Source organism: Gigantopelta aegis, chromosome 3 (genome assembly GCF_016097555.1).
Source record: "Gigantopelta aegis isolate Gae_Host chromosome 3, Gae_host_genome, whole genome shotgun sequence".
NCBI lineage: Eukaryota > Metazoa > Mollusca > Gastropoda > Neomphalida > Peltospiridae > Gigantopelta > Gigantopelta aegis.
In genome coordinates, this window is record NC_054701.1 from 39,903,285 (window position 1) to 39,923,579 (window position 20,295).

At 38.1% G+C, this 20,295-nt stretch overlaps 1 protein-coding gene across 2 annotated transcripts in view; it reads right to left on the reverse strand.

Annotated features, from left to right (window-relative positions):
* LOC121368032 (dynein heavy chain 3, axonemal-like) overlaps positions 1 to 20,295 on the reverse strand; it is a 168,537-nt gene that overhangs the window by 119,658 nt on the left and 28,584 nt on the right. For both annotated transcript variants that reach the window (XM_041492543.1, XM_041492542.1), the window contains exons 12-21: positions 15,940 to 16,146; positions 11,683 to 11,936; positions 10,596 to 10,800; positions 9,617 to 9,820; positions 8,356 to 8,486; positions 6,548 to 6,743; positions 4,419 to 4,613; positions 3,392 to 3,580; positions 2,367 to 2,495; positions 1,149 to 1,349 (exon numbers count right to left, since the gene is read on the reverse strand). In XM_041492543.1, the coding sequence (XP_041348477.1) occupies positions 1,149 to 1,349; positions 2,367 to 2,495; positions 3,392 to 3,580; positions 4,419 to 4,613; positions 6,548 to 6,743; positions 8,356 to 8,486; positions 9,617 to 9,820; positions 10,596 to 10,800; positions 11,683 to 11,936; positions 15,940 to 16,146 (1,911 nt within the window). The remainder of the gene's footprint in view (positions 1 to 1,148; positions 1,350 to 2,366; positions 2,496 to 3,391; positions 3,581 to 4,418; positions 4,614 to 6,547; positions 6,744 to 8,355; positions 8,487 to 9,616; positions 9,821 to 10,595; positions 10,801 to 11,682; positions 11,937 to 15,939; positions 16,147 to 20,295) is intronic.

A 20,295-nucleotide genomic window follows, 5' to 3' on the forward strand; every position in this document is an offset into this window, starting at 1 on the left:
TGGATGAATGGATGGATGGATGGATAGGTAGATGGATGGATAGGTAGATGGATGGATGGATGAATGGATGGATGGATGGATAGGTAGATGGATGGATAGGTGCATGGATGGATAGGTAGATGGATGGATAGGTAGATGGATGGATAAGTGGATGGATGGATAGGTGGATGGATGGATAGGTAGATGGATGGATGGATGAATGGATGGATGGATGGATAGGTAGATGGATGGATAGGTGCATGGATGGATAGGTGGATGGATGGATAGGTAGATGGATGGATAGGTAGATGGATGGATGGATGGGTGGATTCGATGGATGGATGGGTGGATTGGATGGGTGGATTGGATGGATGGATGGATGGATGGATGGATGATGAATGAATGGATGGATGGATAGATGGATGGATGGATGGATTGATGGATGGATGGGTGGATGGATGGATGGTTCTATGGATGGATGGGTTTTGGGTGGGGTGTGGATGGATGGATGGATGGATTTTGGATTGATAGATGGATGGATGGATTTTGGATGGATATTTTTAAATTATCACATTTTGTCAACTAATAAGCATTCATGAGAGACTTACATGTAGCTCAACTCATAAACCGGCCAATATTCATGTCAGAATACTTTGTGCATTCCCATAAAATGTTTTCACAAATTTCTCTACAGTGCGGTTAAAAGTTGCCAGGACATGAATATTAATTAGCTCAAGTCAGACCATGCAGTTAACAGTAACAAAAGACAGAGACAGTAAGGTCTGATCTCGATCAGATCAGGGCCATACCTAGTCTAAAATATGGGGTGGTGGTGTTAGTGCCAAAAGGAATATGGGAAAAGGACTCCATTTTAGATAAAAAGTCAGGGATGAAAGTTACTTTGGACAAAAAAATCTGTAAACTTTTGGAGGGTCTTGATATTAATGCTTTACTGTTAACCCCTCCCACACTGTTTTCAAATTTCTCTAAAATCCAGAATTTTTGTCAAAATCCATTTTTTTTATCCCTGGACAGGGAATTTCTGAACTAAATGGGCACTTGTTTATATTTTTCATTTACAGATCTGCAGATTACCCATCCCACCAACCCCATTTACACATTTCACTAATCCCTTGCCCACAGATGCAAATCTGGATCCACAATCCTACCAGCATATGATCCCATTCATTAACCTCCTCTTCAAATGGTCCAATGAATGGGGAGCCCTTCATGGTGGTCGTCTTTACGATGTGGTCATCAAGTAACACTTGAATCTCATCAAACGCAGAAAGGATGCTGATCTTAGAGTCTTTATAAGGCACAAAGTTGAAGTCCATTGACTTCCAGTCACTCTTCATTTTCTCAAGGGCCTGAAAAACAACAGTAACGATTGATAAAGAATAGCACATGAACTAGTTAATGACATAGGTTGTTGGCTTTATCCTGTGAAGGTAAGAATGGGAAATTTCTCTTTTGGATTGACCAGGATAAAGCCGATATCCAAAGTCATTAACTAGTTATTATTTTTATCCTGAAAAACAACAGTAACTATTGATAAAGAATAGCACACAAACAGAATAATGAGTTAATGATGAAGAATGTCAGCTTTACCCCATGAAGGTAAGAATAGGAAATGTCCCATTCCGCCTGAACAGGATAAAGTCAACATACTACGTCATTAACTAGTTATTATTTGTATGCTGTATTCCATAAAAAATTAAGGGCAACATAAAAATATGCAGACATATAAACAATACATTTTCTAAAAAATAAAATAAAATAAAAACATGCAGACATAGAAACAATGTCATTTGCTTGATGTATGGAATTGTTGCGGTCTGGTCCGCATTTTAGTGATGGGGGATCTGCGTTTTAGTTACAAACTTTAAGACATTGGGTAATTAGGGAAAGATAACTCATGAGAAATGTTACACATCATTTTAGTGAGACCTCGTGTGTGAAATGTTTGAAATGGAAACAATATTTGTAATATGAGAGTGAGTTTTGAGCATACGTTGACCATACAAAATGTCAATCATGTTCAGCATTAAAGTAAAGTTGTTTTGTTTTGTTTAACGACACCACTAGAGCACATTGATTTATAAGTCATCAGCTATTGGATGTCAAAAATTTGATAAATTTTACATATAGTCTTAGAGAGGAAACCCACTATATTTTTCCATTATTAGCAAGGGATCTTCTATATGCACCATCCCACAGGCAGGACAGCACATACCATGGCCTTTGATATACCAGTCATGGTGCACTGGCTGGAATGTGTTCACCGACGGGGTGTAACGGCATTAAAGAACAATAATTAACAATTTGACAACGTGTTGTTAGTCATCTATAGGAACAACTAGGATCAATGCTGTTAAACACTGTACCTTTTCCAATGCAAACTCTTTGCTGGCCTGTGAACTGATTGCCGTCAGTTCATCCAGATACTTCTCCAGACCCATCTGCAAAACCTCACTCAATGGTGTCTGCTCTTGTGGAGTCATTATGAACCCAACCTAAAAGCATTAAAAATATTTTATTACATAACATTCAGTAAAATTTGTCAAAATATCAGTGGAAAAAACATAATAGAATCTATCACTGTTGTGAGGTATAGATAAGGCAATTCCAACCCATCGGTTAAAACGTTGTGTTTTTTTTGTGAGGGCCAAGATTTACTGAAGCCCTTACAAAAACATTTTGTCCTGAGGGTTGGCACTGCATAATTTACATCTCACAACAGTTAAAAAAAAAGTTTGCTGTCAATGTGTAATTTGTTTACAAGCCAACAAGACCTGTATATCTGGGAGTAACGTGATATCAAAGTGCATGAAAACAAACTACATCTGTGCTAATCACGATTACATCATTACTGATGGAGGTGACTTTAGAAATGAGATGTACTAAATATCAAATTAAAATATTATAGGATAAATAGAGTTCGATACACGTTTTTAAATATGTAAAATATCAAACTCTAATTAATCTGTATTTGTCTGAGCAGAGCCGTGACAAATACTTATTAACACAGACTCGGATGATATTTTCCATATTAAAAACACACAAAGTCTTGTATGGTTTGTTTCTTTTAACACTACTAGAGCACACTGATTATTAATCATAGGCTATTGGATATCAAACATGGAGTATTTTTGACATATAGTCTTCCATTAGCAAGGGATCTTTTATATGCACCATCCCACAAACAGGATAGCACATACCACAGCCTTTGATATACCAACCATGGTGCACTGGCTGGAACAAGAAATAGCCCATGGGGCCTACCGACGGGGATCGATCCTAGACTGACCTCGCATCAAGCGAGCGCTTTACCACCGAGTTACCTCCTGCCCCAAGTCTTGTACTGAATCCTCCATTTACAGACCCCTCTAACACAAACTCCAGCACTAACCTTCTCGTTCATCATATCCCAGTGCCTCTCCTTGATGCCCGGATTGCACAGTGCGATGATCAGCGGCATGTTTATCTTGAATTTCTCCAACTTGGACTTGATCGTGGTGGCAGCCTTCAGTGGGGACTTCATGTCTGGGTGGTGGAACGCCTTTGTCAACTTGTAGGCTGTTCGCCACAGAGTTTGAACCTGTACAGCAGAAAAACAATTCATGCATAGTGGAATTTAATCACCTTTACAACAGAAAACGAAATAATTTTTAGTGGAAATTAATCACCTTTACAACAGAAAACGAAATCATGTTTAATGGAAATTAATCACCTTTACAATAGAATACCAAATCATGTTTAGTGGAAATTAATCACCTTTACAACAGAAAACCAAATCATGTTTAGTGGAAATTAATAACCTTTACAACTGAAAACCAAATCATGTATAGTGGAAATTAATTACACAAAAGAAAGATAATTAATTTATGAAAAACCTTTATACACTTTAAAGCTACGTTTCCATATGTACGTTTTCCATGAATCCATAAATTTGAGAATTATCAAAATAATTTATCTGGCATGTCTGTGTTTCCATGCTATCCGTTGAACAGTGCATGATCCATATATATGAATTTGGAATCACTTTGAAGGCAGGAAGGAATTTTATTTAACGACACTCAAAACATTTTATTTACGGTTATATGGCATCGGACATATGGTTAAGGACCACACAGATATTGCGAGAGGAAACCCGCCATCGCCACTTCATGAGCTACTCTTTTTGATTAGCAGCAAGGGATCTTTTATATGCACCATCGTACAGACAGGATAACACATACCACGGCCTTTGATGTACCAGTCATGGTGCACTGGCTGGAGCAAGAAATGGAATCACTTTGAATTCACGGGTTCTTGGATTATGCAAGAACAAGGAGTGAAAATGTTTTGGGGTGTAATGTTAAAATCAAGTCCAACAGATTTGTTTTATATCTGATTTACGCTAATGTCTTAGCCATTACTGCATTTAGCATACACACCCCTTCTTCGACATCCTCCGCGTTGACTGCCAGTATGGGTCCGTTCATCCACTTGTCATGCTCCGTGTGAAATGTGACAGCCGTGTGCCACAGCTTGTCGAAGGGTTCCTTCATGAACTGAAGTCTGACCAACTTCTCATACTCGGTGATTTTTTCAAACCCAAGCAGAACCTCTTCCTTGTTGATATTCGCTTTCTGAAATACAAGATATAAAGCTGTAGAATCTAAACATCCATCAATCCATCTGCCCTCACACACATCCATATACATACACACATCTATATACAGTGAAACCTCTCAAGACCGAAATTCCTTCAAAACCGGACGTCTTACAGTCTCTTTCTAAAAACCAGGACATAACTTAACCTCTCAAAACCGGATCGCTCTTAAACCAGACATTTGTCTTGGTCCCAAGGGTGTCTGGTTTAGAGGGGTTTCACTGTATAAATTCATGTATGCATGTCCATGCATCCATCCATGTAACAATCCATCCATCATCACCCACCCCCACAAACACATCCATTTATACATACATCCATACAGACAGACATCAATTCATGTATGCATGTCCATGCATCCATCCATGTAACAATCCATCCATCATCACCCACCCCCACAAACACATCCATTTATACATACATCCATACAGACAGACATCAATTCATGTATGCATGTCCATGCATCCATCCATGTAACAATCCATCCATGTCCATGCATCCATCCATGTAACAATCCATCCATCATCACCCACCCCCACAAACACATCCATTTATACATACATCCATACAGACAGACATCAATTCATGTATGCATGTCCATGCATCCATCCATGTAACAATCCATCCATCATCACCCACCCCCACAAACACATCCATTTATACATACATCCATACAGACAGACATAAATTCATGTATGCATGTCCATGCATCCATCCATGTAACAATCCATCCATCATCACCCACCCCCACAAACACATCCATTTATACATACATCCATACAGACAGACATCAATTCATGTATGCATGTCCATGCATCCATCCATGTAACAATCCATCCATCATCACCCACCCCACAAACACATCCATTTATACATACATCCATACAGACAGACATCATTCATGTATGCATGTCCATGCATCCATCCATGTAACAATCCATCCATCATCACCCACCCCACAAACACATCCATTTATACATACATCCATACAGACAGACATAAATTCATGTATGCATGTCCATGCATCCATCCATGTAACAATCCATCCATCATCACCCACCCCCACAAACACATCCATTTATACATACATCCATACAGACAGACATAAATTCATGTATGCATGTCCATGCATCCATCCATGTAACAATCCATCCATCATCACCCACCCCCACAAACACATCCATTTATACATACATCCATACAGACAGACATCAATTCATGTATGCATGTCCATGCATCCATCCATGTAACAATCCATCCATCATCACCCACCCCCACAAAGACATCCATTTATACATACATCCATACAGACAGACATAAATTCATGTATGCATGTCCATGCATCCATCCATGTAACAATCCATCCATCATCACCCACCCCCACAAACACATCCATTTATACATACATCCATACAGACAGACATCAATTCATGTATGCATGTCCATGCGTATCCATCCATGTAACAATCCATCCATCATCACCCACCCCCACAAACACATCCATTTATACATACATCCATACAGACAGACATCAATTCATGAATACAGCTATATATAAATCAGTTCATGAACATGTGCATCTATCATTCCATCTGTCCATCTATCCATCTGTCTGTCTGTTGATCCATCCACCCATCATCCCCCACCCACATCCATTTATATATACATCCATACTTGGATGGATGGATGAATGAATGCATGAATGAATGAATTGTACAGATGGATGGATGGACAAATGAACAGACGAATGGATGGATGGATGAACAAACGAATGAATGAATGAATGGATGGATTGTATGGATGGATGGATGAATGCACAGATGGATGGATGGATAAATAAACAAATGAATGAATGAATGAACGAATGAAGTATTTAAGAACAGCCCAACATCTGTGGAGAGAGAATGCTACCTCTGTCTTCAACTCTGCAAGTTTCTTCTCCATGTCGTCGAGCTCTGTGACGTACTTCTCTGCCTCTGCCATTCTGTCCCTTGAGTAGAAGAGTCTAATCTTCTTCTCAATGTCGTCCAGTGACGCCTGGAACTTCCTCTTCCAGTCCCGCAGTTTCATTATGGCGTAGTCATGTTCCTTCTGCAGCTTCGCCTCTCTGTAATGAAGGAAGGAAGGAGATGTTTTATTTAACAATGCACTCAACACATTTTATTTACGGTTATGGACTTATGGTTAAGGACCACACAGACATGGAGAGAGGAAACCCGCTGCCACCACTACATGGGCTACTCTTTTCAGTTAGCAGCAAGGGATCTTTTATATGCACCATCCCACAGACAGGACAGCATATACCACGGCCTTTTGTATACCAGTCGTGGTGCACTGGCTGGAACGAGAAATAGCCCAATGGGCCCATTGACGGGGATTGATCCCACACCAACCGCACATATGTACTACCCTGTCTGTGTCTGCATATAAAAGATCCCTTGCTGCTAATAGAAAAGAGTAGCCCATGAAGTGGCAACATCTGGTTTCCTCTCTCAATATCTGTGTGGTACTTAACCATATGTCTGACGCCATATAACCGTAAATAAAATGTGTTGAGTGCGTTGTTAAATAAAACATTTCTTTCTTTCTTTTTTTTGTTTAATCATGCACTCATTGGTTCACTCCTTGATCATTTCATTTACATACATATATCTTTAAATACTGTTGCAAAAATGCAATTAAATATGTTGCTCCGGAATGATATGAATCAGTATTTGTATTAGAACATACTGACTAATGGAACAAAAACAATATTTAAAATGATTTCTTTACAAAAAGGAAATGTGTAAACATTTATATAAAAAAAAAAAATTTGTATGAAAAAGTTAAGGACCATTCATAGTTATCCACATATTAATAAATATAAAAATCATATGCTGGGGTGGGGGGGATGGAGATGATACCAGTGTATGCTTTTATAATTAAATTTTTGTTACAGTCATTGCCATTTAAAAGGTATCTAGATGGTCTAGCTGTAAAAATGTGATTTTGTTCATTTATGCATGAAAAATAATATCACATCTGATAACATCATTTAATATTTATACTTTGTATTATTCAGTATTATTATTCAGGAAGTAAAAAGAAAAAAGATAATATAAATTCAAAATACATATGGACTTGTTTGTGTTAATATTATGAGGTATGTTTAAAAAAAATTTATACTAGGAATTATCTGTTAAATATCTTATAGGGTCATCTTGATATTTAAGTGAAATACATGGCTGTTTTTAGATTGTTTTCTCTTATTTTTGTTCATACCCTGATGAACCTTAAAGAAATAGCAATTGTAAAATATATTTTTATTTAATATTCCTAAAAATATCTCTTCCAAAATCAACATTTTTATTTACATATTTACTAGGGAGAAGGCGGTAAGAAAAAAAAGAAGAAAAAAAAAAAAGAGAAGAGTACTACTATTTGTACACTTGTGAAAAGGTTAATAACGCAGGGCTCAAAACTTCCCAAAAAATATGGTGGCCCAAAAAATAATAATGGATGTTGGCAAATTATGTTAAGAGAACCACAAGCAAGATTTTAATGTGGAATACAAATATTAATAGTGGCTCATAGGTTATAGCTCTAAAGAAGATCGCCCACATAATATTATTTGGGCGACTAATGCCATTAATTTTTTAATATTTAAGGACATTGGTCGCATTTGGCGACCTGGCCACAGGCCATTTCGAGCCCTGATAACGGTAATGAGTAGAACATACGTGTTTTGGATGATGGGCATAATCCTGTCCGGCCATGTGAAGGTGTTGTTGTTGATGACAATATCATCTCGGGGAAGATATGCATAGTCCATCAGAAACATCAAATTTCCAGCAGCTATCTCCAGCTTATCCTACAAAAAATTAATTAGCTTTCTTTTCACTTTTGCTGTAATTTGAAAAATATTTGCTATGTATTTGCAATTCATATTTTCATTTTTCAGTTGATTTAATTAATAAAATCACTAAATGCTGAAGACCAATCTCATCAATATAATTTGTAATAATATTAACAAATAGCACTGAATACAAGAAATAAGCTTACACCTTTTGTCCAGCCAAGAAACTGTTAAGTTGGCTCTACATTTTCAAATGAAATCTGCTAACTGAATCATTATGAACATTTTAAGAGATAACCATATTGAGTTTTTAGATTTGCAGGTGTCGTCTATTTGATCCCACAAATGTCATTTTTGACCGAAGGCGTTAGCCTGAGGTAAAAAATGCAACATGTGCAGGCATCAAATAGACAATAACACCCACAAATCTAAAAACTCAATATGGTTATGTCCATTGTAAACTGAATTGTTTTTCTATGGAACCAACTGTATATTTGGTATTTCTTGAAAAAAATACCTGGCTACAATCTAACTGTAGACCCTTGAATTATCAACTTTGCCTGTTTCAATTGCTAATGACGTCATTAGCTTTCCGGGTGTTATTTTCATTTGATCCCGGAAAAAGAATGTAATTAACTAATCACAATACAGAACTCACACATCAGTTTACAATTGTAAGTAAAAACCCAGATAGTATGCCAGAGGTGGACCAGTCAGTGTCTTCATGGTTGGACCACCATCATTTTGGCCAAATTTGTTAATTATTTGGTAATAACTGGTGTTGATTCTGCATTATGACACTATTAGGACATCCTTCATGGCATGCTATCATTCTGACCATATTCCATGTTGCAGTGGCGTCGGACGCGGTACGGCCATGACCGTACCACTTTTTGGGCCAGGAATTTTTTTTTGTCTCCATATGGTGCTCGCATAGAATACATCTCATCATATACATTGCTTTCATGGCTGTACCAACTTTTAATTGCTTCCGATGCTCTTGTGTTGGGCCAGCATACTGATGCAATCTGGGTATACTCACATGTAACAAATATTGGTGTATTTCAGAGGTTAGTCACAACATTCCTATACCCACCACCACCACCCGATTGAAGTGCCCTTTTTACTGATAATAACCATATTACCGTTAATTGATAAAGCTCGCCAACTTTAACATTTTCTAGGTACTCCGTCTGTTTAACAAGTTCTTCTGTTGACTCAGCCTGTTGTGCAGCTTTCTTCACAATCTGGTCATACTCTTTGCAAATCTCACGATTGAACTTGATACTTGTGTTAATAATGTTCTGAACGAGCATATTTATCAATGCACGTGCTTTGTTAATCAGCCACTGAAACAGAATAATTTTAAAATATTAATTTAACATTTGGGATCATTACCGTGTAACAAAACTACCAGTAGGATATATAACAAATACATCTTTTATTGGAGTTTCTCACAAAATGTATCGTTAAATGCTATATCAAAACTAAAAATTATAATAGTATTTGTAACATAAGTACTTGCAAGAATGCTACAGGTAGGTAGTACTTGCATGCACACATGTAGAATGTTTGTTTAATGACACCTCAGCACATTTTAAAATATAGCTATTTGATGTCTAACATATATGGATCTTTTGACACTAGAGAGAGAGAGAGAGAGAGAGAGAGAGAGAGAGAGAGAGAGAGAGAGAGAGAGAGGGGGGGAGGGCAAGAAAGAAGGAGAGCAAGAGAGAGAAAGAAATCAAGAGAGAAAGAGAGGGGGAGAGACAGGAAAATGAAGGAAGGAAAATGTTTTATTTAACGACGTACTCAACATATTTCATTTATAGTTATATGGCGTCGGGGGGAGAGAGACAGAGAGAGAGAGAGAGAGAGAGAGAGAGAGAGAGAGAGAGAGAGAGAGAGAGAGAGAGAGAGAGAGAGAGATACTGAGGCAGAGAGAGAGTACACATGTATATTATGAAAATTATGTATTTATATATGTATACATGACACTGTATTTTTACAATTTTACAATAATTGTGAGGTACTTACTCGGAGCTCCATCCTTGACATTACTAAATTTCTGGGGGGCAATAAAGTTGATCTTTTTTTTTTTTAAACACAAAAAAAAACCTTCACCTGATTCAGTTGGTTGCAGTCCAGCAAGAACAGATGCATGGGAACAAACACTGGCAGTGACCCGACTTCAGACGCCACTAGTTTGAGTTTTTCTATCTCTCTCATGTACTCGCTGAGCGACCGGTCTTTACTGATGAACTTCTGGATTGTGGCCTCAGCATCTCTTGAGAGAAGGTATTTGTATCGATCATACACTGTTTTGTACCTGAAAAAAGAAATAATTTCAATTATAAAGAGTTATTCAAGTTTGTGGGCAAAAGAAAGAAGAGAACACCGAAGGGCAGGCCATATAAAGTTAACAAAAATAAAGAAAAAAGAAAGAAGTGTTTTATTTAACGACGCACTCAACACATTTTATTTACGGTTATATGGCCTCAGGCATATGGTTAAGGACCACACAGATTTTGAGAGGAAACCCGCTGTCGCCACTACATGGGCTACTCTTCCAATTGGCAGCAAGGGATCTTTTATTTGCGCTTCCAACAGGCAGGATAGCACAAACCATGGCCTTTGTTGAACCAGTTATGGACCACTGGTCGGTGCAAGTGGTTTACACCTACCCATTGAGCCTTGCGGAGCACTCACTCAGGGTTTGGGGTCGGTATCTGGATTAAAAATCCCATGCCTCAACTGGGATCCGAACCCAGTACCTACCAACCTGTAGACCGATGGCCTGCCACAACGCCACCGAGGCTGGTGTTTAACAAAAAGAAATTCCCAGTTTATTTTGTGAAATAATTTTGTAAAGTGGAATTCTCTTAAAACCAGACATTTTACATGGTTTAAATATAACAGAACCTCTCTAAAGAAGATACTCCTTGAAACCATTTATTTTTTACTTGGTCCTATGTATGTTCAGTTTAGAGAAATTTCAGCTGAAAAAAACACAAAAAAACTTAATTATGCCATGACTGTAAATATAATACAGTTTTGTTTTTAAACAATAAATATCTATATATAGGATTGTTTCCAAGTGATTCTACAAAAAAAAAAAAAAAAATCTCAATCTGATTGGGTCATATTTATTTTTAACTATGAAATTAATTTTTTTTAAAACAATTATTTTGCAGCTAAAATCAAAGCCAACCTGATTGGGCCATGACTGTTTGCCATGACAACAGTCTCTATTCTTTTCTTTGCATTGACCACCATCTCCTCTTCAATCTTCACCGATGTGATGTAAGTTTTTGGCAGATCGACGACGTTCTGAAACAGCAGCTGCTCCACACGAACCAAACCCTGCACACTGAGGATGATAGTGTCAATGCTGAGGTAGAAGAAGTCACAGACATCCTTAAAGGCAGGACTGAAGTCCAGAAAACCCTTGTCCGTGTTTTCTCTCTGTGAAAAAAGAAAAGAAAAAAAAAAGACAGTGGTGAAAGTATACATTTACTGAATCATGATGGTGATGTTGATGATGAAAATAAAAGGGTTCATAGCCTTAAAGACCAAACAAATTCAAAGACTTTCAAAGACTTTTACGCAGCGGTCAAAGACAATAGAATGCGATAAAAATACCAAATCAGTGCATTTACGTTGCTGTCTGTCCATGGCAAAAACAAAAGAGAGCTTTTTTACATGCATCATGACAGATTAAACTTTGTAACTGGAAAATATCAAATGCATGCAGCTGTAAAAGATATCATCATTGCTTTGGCTATGATTTATGAGAATTTAAAGACTTTTAAAGACTTTTATTACAATTCAAAGACTTTAAAAGACCTAAAATTCACTTTTTCAAATCCAAAGACTTTCAAGAAAGTTAAAGACTGCTACTAACCCTGTATAATTATAAATATGTTTATCCTACAACCACTGTTTCTGTTGACAGATTATGATGACTGATTAAAGCAAAGTCATAAACGTATACAAGCAGATTATGTCTTTTGACGTCACTCTTATGTCACATGCATAGCTACATTACAAAATTGTTCATTTGACCTCTAGGTCATCATACAATGTGGCAGAAATAACAGAAATAATAGCTTTTCCACTTAATTTTTATGGTCTGCAGGATAAAAATAATAACTAGTTTATGACGTCGGATATTTATGATAACACTGATAATGATTATGATGATCATGATGAAAACAAGCATATTGTGAGAGTACTGCTAAAGCAATACCGTACATGTCCTCTATACAGACCTGTCAACCTTTAGTCAAGAGAAAGCAGGAGGTGTGTGTTGAAAAAGCAGGAGATTTTGTCAAAAAACAGGAGATTTTTTAACTGCACATGATTTAACACAACTTTTTAAAAAGTAGTACAATAAGTTATATGAACACTACATAATGTCATGTATACTTATCAACCTGTTATTGGCATTAAAAAAAAAAAAAAAAAAAAAAAAATTATATATATACTACTCAAAAGAATTTAAGGGTCAAAAATTTATAACCAAATAAGTTTCAGGGTGTATTAGATTGATGATGTAAACTACACCAAAAATTTAATTTATTGTTCCATATTTACAAAAACCCACAAATAAACGTCACTGTATACAAGAAAGTCACATGACATGCTGTCAAAGTTGAAGGTTGTCAAACATGGATTTTACACATTAGAACATTCGTTTAATAGTTAGTGAATCCACCCCTGGCGCGAATACACTCGACACATCGTTGCCTCATGCTGTTGATCAGACGTCTGAAGAACTCTTGGGGAATGGCCTGCCACTCTGCCATAAGAAGTTGACCCAGATCATGAAGGTTGGCCGGAGGGGCATGGTTATCCCGAACTCTCCTGCCTAATTCATCCCATGGCGTTCTCTATTGGGGTCAAGTCAGGCGAATATGCTGGCCAATCCATCCTGGCGATACCTTGTCGTCTGAGACAGTCCGTTACCACCCTGGCGCGGTGGGGTCTGGCATTGTCATCCTGCAGAACTGCCCCGCCGCCAATCTGCTGAAGGCCTGGGAGAACCAACGGCCGGATAATCTCATTCAGATAGCGGATTCCATTCAGATTGCCATCCACCACATAGAGGGGGGTCCTGTGGTGGATAGAGATGCCGCCCCACACCATGATGCTGCCATCACCGAACCGGTGACGTTGTCTAACGTTAACATCAGCGAAGCACTCCCCAGGACGTCTGTAGACACGAACCCGACCGTCGTTGAACTGGAGACTAAACCTGGACTCATCAGTGAACATCACTCGACCCCACTGAACACGTTGCCATCGCAGATGAAGTGTGCACCAGTGACGTCTGGCCGTTCTGTGACGTGGTAGGAATGGTGGTCGAATAGCCTGGCGATGGCAGCGTAGATTATTGGCTCTCAGACGATTGCGTATGGTTTGATCAGACACTCGAGTTCCAGTCGCAGTCCGCAGATTGTCACGTAATCGGCGTGCAGTGGTTGTGCGTTGACGTAGAGCCATATTGGTGATGTAGCGGTCCTCTCTATTTGTAGTGCTTCGGGGTCTTCCCGAACGTGGACGATTTCGAACAGAATTCTTTGCTTGGTACCGTTGCCACAGTCGGCCAACGACACTCTGACTGACACCAAGTCTCAGAGCAACATTTCTTTGCGTATTGCCATCCTGAAGCCAAGCAATAGCCCTTCCTCGATCTTCGATAGTCAGTTGACGTCGTACCATTGTCGAATTTGGAGTGTGCACCGTACACGAACGCAAGCTCCAATTATACGGAAATTCAGAATTGGGAACATGGAATACACATGCAAAGTGTGCAAATGAAGCGCTTTGTGAAAAAGCAAGTTATGGGCACTTAGCAGACCTTTCGCTTTCGCCCTAATTTACGTGCAAATGTAAGCATGTTTTCGCCATTAGAACTAGTCGAGTGTCAATGACAGTGGATTTTAATTCATTTATGGGTTGCTTAGACCCACTTTCGTCAAAATGGAACAATACCATGCGTGACATTATGGTCTAGCTAATATAATTGACATTCAGAAAATAATGTCGAAAATATCGTCTGACCCTTAAATTCTTTTGAGTAGTATATATTAAATTTTGTTTTCATTATTTTAAATATTATTATAATTTAATACATATTTTTAAAAATAACTCTTTTATCCAAAAATCTTAAAACTAACAAATTTAAACATTAATTAGTACATTTACAGTATTACACTTACACTGTTTACAGGTTGCAACATCATTATTTGTGTCTCGTGAAAAGTAGACCCAAGATAAATTTATATAGGCCTAAATCTTATAAATTAATATTCAGTTTTTACTACAACAATGTACAGTGGTGTGGTACTTATTTAAAATCACCATAACCATGCAATAAACATTGTATTTCCACTAATCATTTCTACTAATCATACGTAAAAGCTCATTACTGACATCGTGTGAAATATACCGGAATTTTACCTATTTCCGTGAGTAACGTTATGTCAAACATAAGATTTATTAATCGTAGGAAAATAATCCCTTGAAGTATACTCTTGTTACTAACAAATCTAATTGATACAAGTATGTTTATACAGCTAATTGGTCTTTCTGTCGTCTTCCTTTGACATGTGATTTTGACATTGTGTGTATTGATGCATGCGTTCGCCGTCTACTCTAGCACTTCCAGCCATAGGACTTTGCGTTATGTAATCCAGTGGGAAGACATTTTATGAGTCAGAGGTTTTATTATGACTAAATTGGATAGTTTTATATATGGCAACACTGAATGTCAATACACAGCCACGGTCAATACACAGCCACGGTAGCTTGAATTTTTTTTATGCTTAGAAAATAACGATTTTCCGGGAGAAACGTTTTTCCCGCAGGGAGACTTGATCAAATACCGGGAGTCTCCCGCGGAAGCCGGGAGGGTTGACAGGTCTGCCTCTATACCAGGCCCAACAAATGTTCATAAATCCTAGGTTCAAGGGCCATAACTCTGTGAAAAATGGGTAAAATTAATTATCATGAAAGTAAAACGATCTGTAGCAGTACATGATAAAGCTATACACAAAATTTCAGCTCAGTATCTTGAGGCATTGTGATAAAAAACCCATCCGGAAAACTATATGTGGGACAGATGGATGGACAGGCAGCATGGAGATGAGAAACCTATAGTCCCCTCCAGTCGGACCGATAGGGGATTAATAATTATTATAGTGATAATTACAACAATGATGTCAGTGATTATAAATATGATGATTATAACCATCATGATGATGGTAATGCTGACGATGATGGTCTTCGATATAATAATCGCATAAGTCCATTGATGAGGATCGATCCTATGACCTTTTGCACCTCAGGCAAGAACTCTACCACTAAGCTATATCCTGGTCTTGGTGACTTTTGTGAGTCAAATAGATTACAATGTTTCTTTTTGAAATTGGCTATATTGAATGTTCTCTGCTGTTTAACTCACCAAATAGAAGGTTATTGGGTGTATTAATTTTGGCAAACCCAAGCCTGACATAAGGTCATATGCTCCCTCATAGGTGTTTCCTTCGAAATATTCCTCAATCAAATCCACCAAGTCATTGATGGAGTTTACAACACACGATCGCAGCAGATTTGACATCAGGGATCCTATAGAACCAAAGAAGTGGTCCATCTGGTTTAACCGCAATGTCTGCAACAAAAAGCAAAATTAATATAAAGATGTAGGGAGACCTGGGCCCCCTTCCATGAAGACATCTTAACACTAAGATCACCTTAAGTGCAGAAGGTAGATATACACTTAAGGTGATGTCAGACTTAAGATTGCGTCATGGAAATGACACCATGAAGGTCTCTGATGATGTCCGAATACAGACCTGGGCTCTATTCCATGAAACCATCTTAGCATTAAGATCACCTTAAGTGCATTAGGTAGATATACACTTAAGGTGATCTTTGACTTAAAGCCGCACACCCTAGTTCCATCCAGTGAAAATAAATTATAATTTGGTTAATCTACAAACCTGTAACACACTTAGATCATGTTTTTATCAAATGGAGTGAAAAAGCAGGTTTTATATCGATAAATACCATGGGAATCCCCATGTCCCAATTGCTTGAAATAATTTTGAAAGTTAGTATTCTGATGTCACCGGTAGACGTCGCTCGAAGCACAACAATGCCTACGTCACGACATATTTCACAGAGTGCGCACAGACTTGGGGTGCGTTCTTTTCACCTCTCCAGGAGAGGTTCCAACTGTTCTGTCCTGGTTGTATCCCCTCTCCAGATATCGTAAGACTTAGCAAAATTATTTGTTTTAAGGGTTTGTAACGTTTTGTATTGTCTGAACTTTATTGTTACTGAAAATGTTCATGAACTGTGAAGAAAAATCTCACAAAGAACAACAACAAATCGGATGTTGATTGCGCGAACCGTGCACGAGAAAACAAACCGAACCAAAATGATAACGTAGAGGCACTGATTTTTCGTTTCAGATTTTTCCCTTTTCCGTTTCATAATGTTACAAAATCTGTTTTTTTCCGTTTCAGTATTAAACAAATTCTGTTTTTGTTTCACACAGACTTCGGACATTTTCGGTTTTCTTTACGATATTATCGAGAAAATAATTACAAACGATCACACTATAAACCACTTCCCTTATATAATTTATTTTGAACAAAGCCTGGCATACTACTGCATTCCTTTGTGAGATCAGAAATATGGCAATGCCGCAAATGTTAAAAATTAATAAGCAAACATAACATAATATATCTTTCACTTGAGTAAATATCGGACAATTTTAGCTCACAATGTTCGGTTTTTCCCGTTAAATCGCCGGGAATAAGCGAAGAAAACACGACTGGTAAAACGTCTAGATACTCTACATTAAACATTTGGCGTAACATACAAAGGTACTAGTGTCGTAGCGTAGCACAGGCAGATGTCAGTGTCTATAGTTTCTAGTTCGAAAAATAAATTTTAATTAATCAAATGCGCTATTTAAAGTTAAATAATGTTTTGGAAAAAAATCGGGAATTCCGTTTCAGATAGGTATTTCCGCGATTCCGTCCTCGATTCCGCGATCACGCAGAGTATGACAAATATTTTGAAAAGTCACTAGCCACAGGGCTAGTGGGTTTGTGAAAACCACTAGCCCACCAAGATAAAGCACTAGCCCAAATTTTTGATCAATTATAACTGGATTTTTATCAAATTTTTGTAAGATTACACATTTACGACTATAACAGTAAAATAAAACAAACACTTAAATTATGTTGTAACTTTCAGTTTTGTCGTGTTGTACGTTTGGTCTTTTGTCAAGTGTGAACCATCGTCATTGTCCCGTTTTCACTTTTGCCCTCTCCCCCGGGGAACATAATTGAGCTCATGATTGGTATTTAAACCCACTATCAAAATAATTAAATTTAAATGAGGGTACGACAGTATGACACATGGTAATAGATGGTTCAGTGTATTTGGTAGTGGGTTATATACATTAACATTTAGGGCCTACTATTTAGGTCGCCAGGAACGCTGATGCCAATTGCTCAAATACAGGGCATCATCCCATGTCAGATCTGTATCAAAAGAATATAGCGGCGACATCTAATCCGTTGTTAATTGATGAACAAAAAAGGTATTATCTTGTAGCCTATCGGCAGCTGTGACACATTATCCAAACCATTACACGTAATAGGCCAAGCCGAGTCGTTGCATGTGCAGTTACCATTAAAGAAAATAGTTTTTCTGGTTGCCGATAACCATATGTAAGCGAAGTGTTAAATTAGAAAATAGGTAAATAAAAAACAAACACTGAAATTCAAAGCATGACTGGGGTTTACTTGATTGAGATTAACCTGCCGTCGCGATTGGCGATTTCCAAGTTCTTAGCCTAAAACATATGTGCGAGATTAACTACCGCGTGACGTGTCCAACCAATCAAAACACGCATATCATTAGACTTATTTCCTGTACCAGAAACTTGAAAGGGAAAAGTAAACAATGCATGCTATAACTGTGACGATGTAGAGATAGCATGTTACTGCAGTTTGCAGACCTAGCTCAAGTGCATTATTATTATATACTGATTGCGTTGTTGATATTATTCGATGACAAACGTCACAATCAGATTTAAATTTCAGCCGAGAGAAAAAAAAGAAAAAAAAAACACGATCGAGCGACGAGAGGAGGGGGAAACCACTAGCCCTGCGGGCTAGTGGTTTTGCGTTTCTCACTAGCCCGAACTTAAAAACCACTAGCCACGGGCGTCAGGCTAGCGGATTTGTCGAACTCTGGATCACGGAAAATCAGTGCCTCTAATAACGGTCACATGGTATACCAACATCTGTGATGTTACACAGGAAGATTCCCTCTAAAAATAGATTGGACCTCGCTTGCTTAACAGTTTTTTCTCGATAGCACGTCTTGTGAAAAAATGCAAAAAATACATTTCGTGGTTTTACAAACATTAGGATTACCAAAAAGCACTTCAGGTGAATGGAAATGTGTATTCTAAATAATAAAATGTAAGTAAAGTGCAATTTTATTTGTGAAAAATGGGGTTTAATAGCGAAAAACAACGCCGTAATGGTTAACAAATAACTGTAACTAGGGTGTGTCCCTTTAAGATCACTTCATGGAACAGACACAATGTCTCTGATGATGTCCGAATACAGACCTGGGCTCTATTCCATGAAACCATCTTAGCACTAAGATCACCTTAAGTGCATTAGGTAGATATACACTTAAGGTGATCTTTGACTTAAGATCACTTCATGGAACAGACACAACGTCTCTGATGATGTCCGAATACAGACCTGGGCTCTATTCCATGAAACCATCTTAGCACTAAGATCACCTTAAGTGCATTAGGTACATAACTGCCAACATTTAAAAACGGGAAAGAGTAATAATTTTCGCGTGAATTGTGACCCGTTGTATAAACCCTTTTGCTGTGTAAAATATCCAGATATTTGTTTATGAATTGTTTTATCGCTGGCCTCAACGATGTCCTATGTTTCTTCGTTTTGATGTGCCTTTGGCAATCATTTTTCCCGCCATGGGCAACAGAAAAATCAACACGACATAAAGTGCAAAATGCACTAGTATTACTAACAGAACTGGCCTTCAAAACAGGCCACTCATTGCTGTAGTCCTGTTTATACTTCTGTACTACTTTTGGCTTTTTCTGAGCTTTGCACAGTTCATATGGCTCTGATCGTTCGCGTTTTTTCGACATCTTTACAAAATGGCGTCGTTTCACAAGCTACGTCTATCCCGAAGTGCGTAGCGCACGCAAAAAAACTTCCGTGCGCATTTGCGGCTAGTTGGATGAGTCCAATTTATGTGATTCGTAGGGGTGGTAGGTTATTACAAAAAACAAAAAAAAAACCCCAGGAAAACGCGGATTTGCCGTAATCTTTCAGATTACAGGCGTAATGGCGTAATAAGAGATGGAAAATCGTAATGATTCCGCATAAATCGTAATGGTTGGCAGCCCTGTAGGTAGATATACACTTAAGGTGATCTTTGACTTAAGATCACTTCATGGAACAGACACAATGTCTCTGATGGTGTCAGAAAACAGACCTGGGTGCTGTTTCATGAAGCCATCTCAGCACTTGCATTTGACCTTATTTGCGTGTTTATATCCAATTAAGGTTCAAGCACGATGTTCTGGGCACACACTTCAGCTATCTGGGCTGTCTGTCCAGTGGGTTAGTTGTTAGTGGGTTAGTCGTTAGTGAGAGAGAAGAGGGTGTAGTGGTATTACACCTACTCACTGGGTCGTTAAAAGTCGCTCTGGGTGGGAGCCGGTACCGGGCTGTGAACCCTGTAC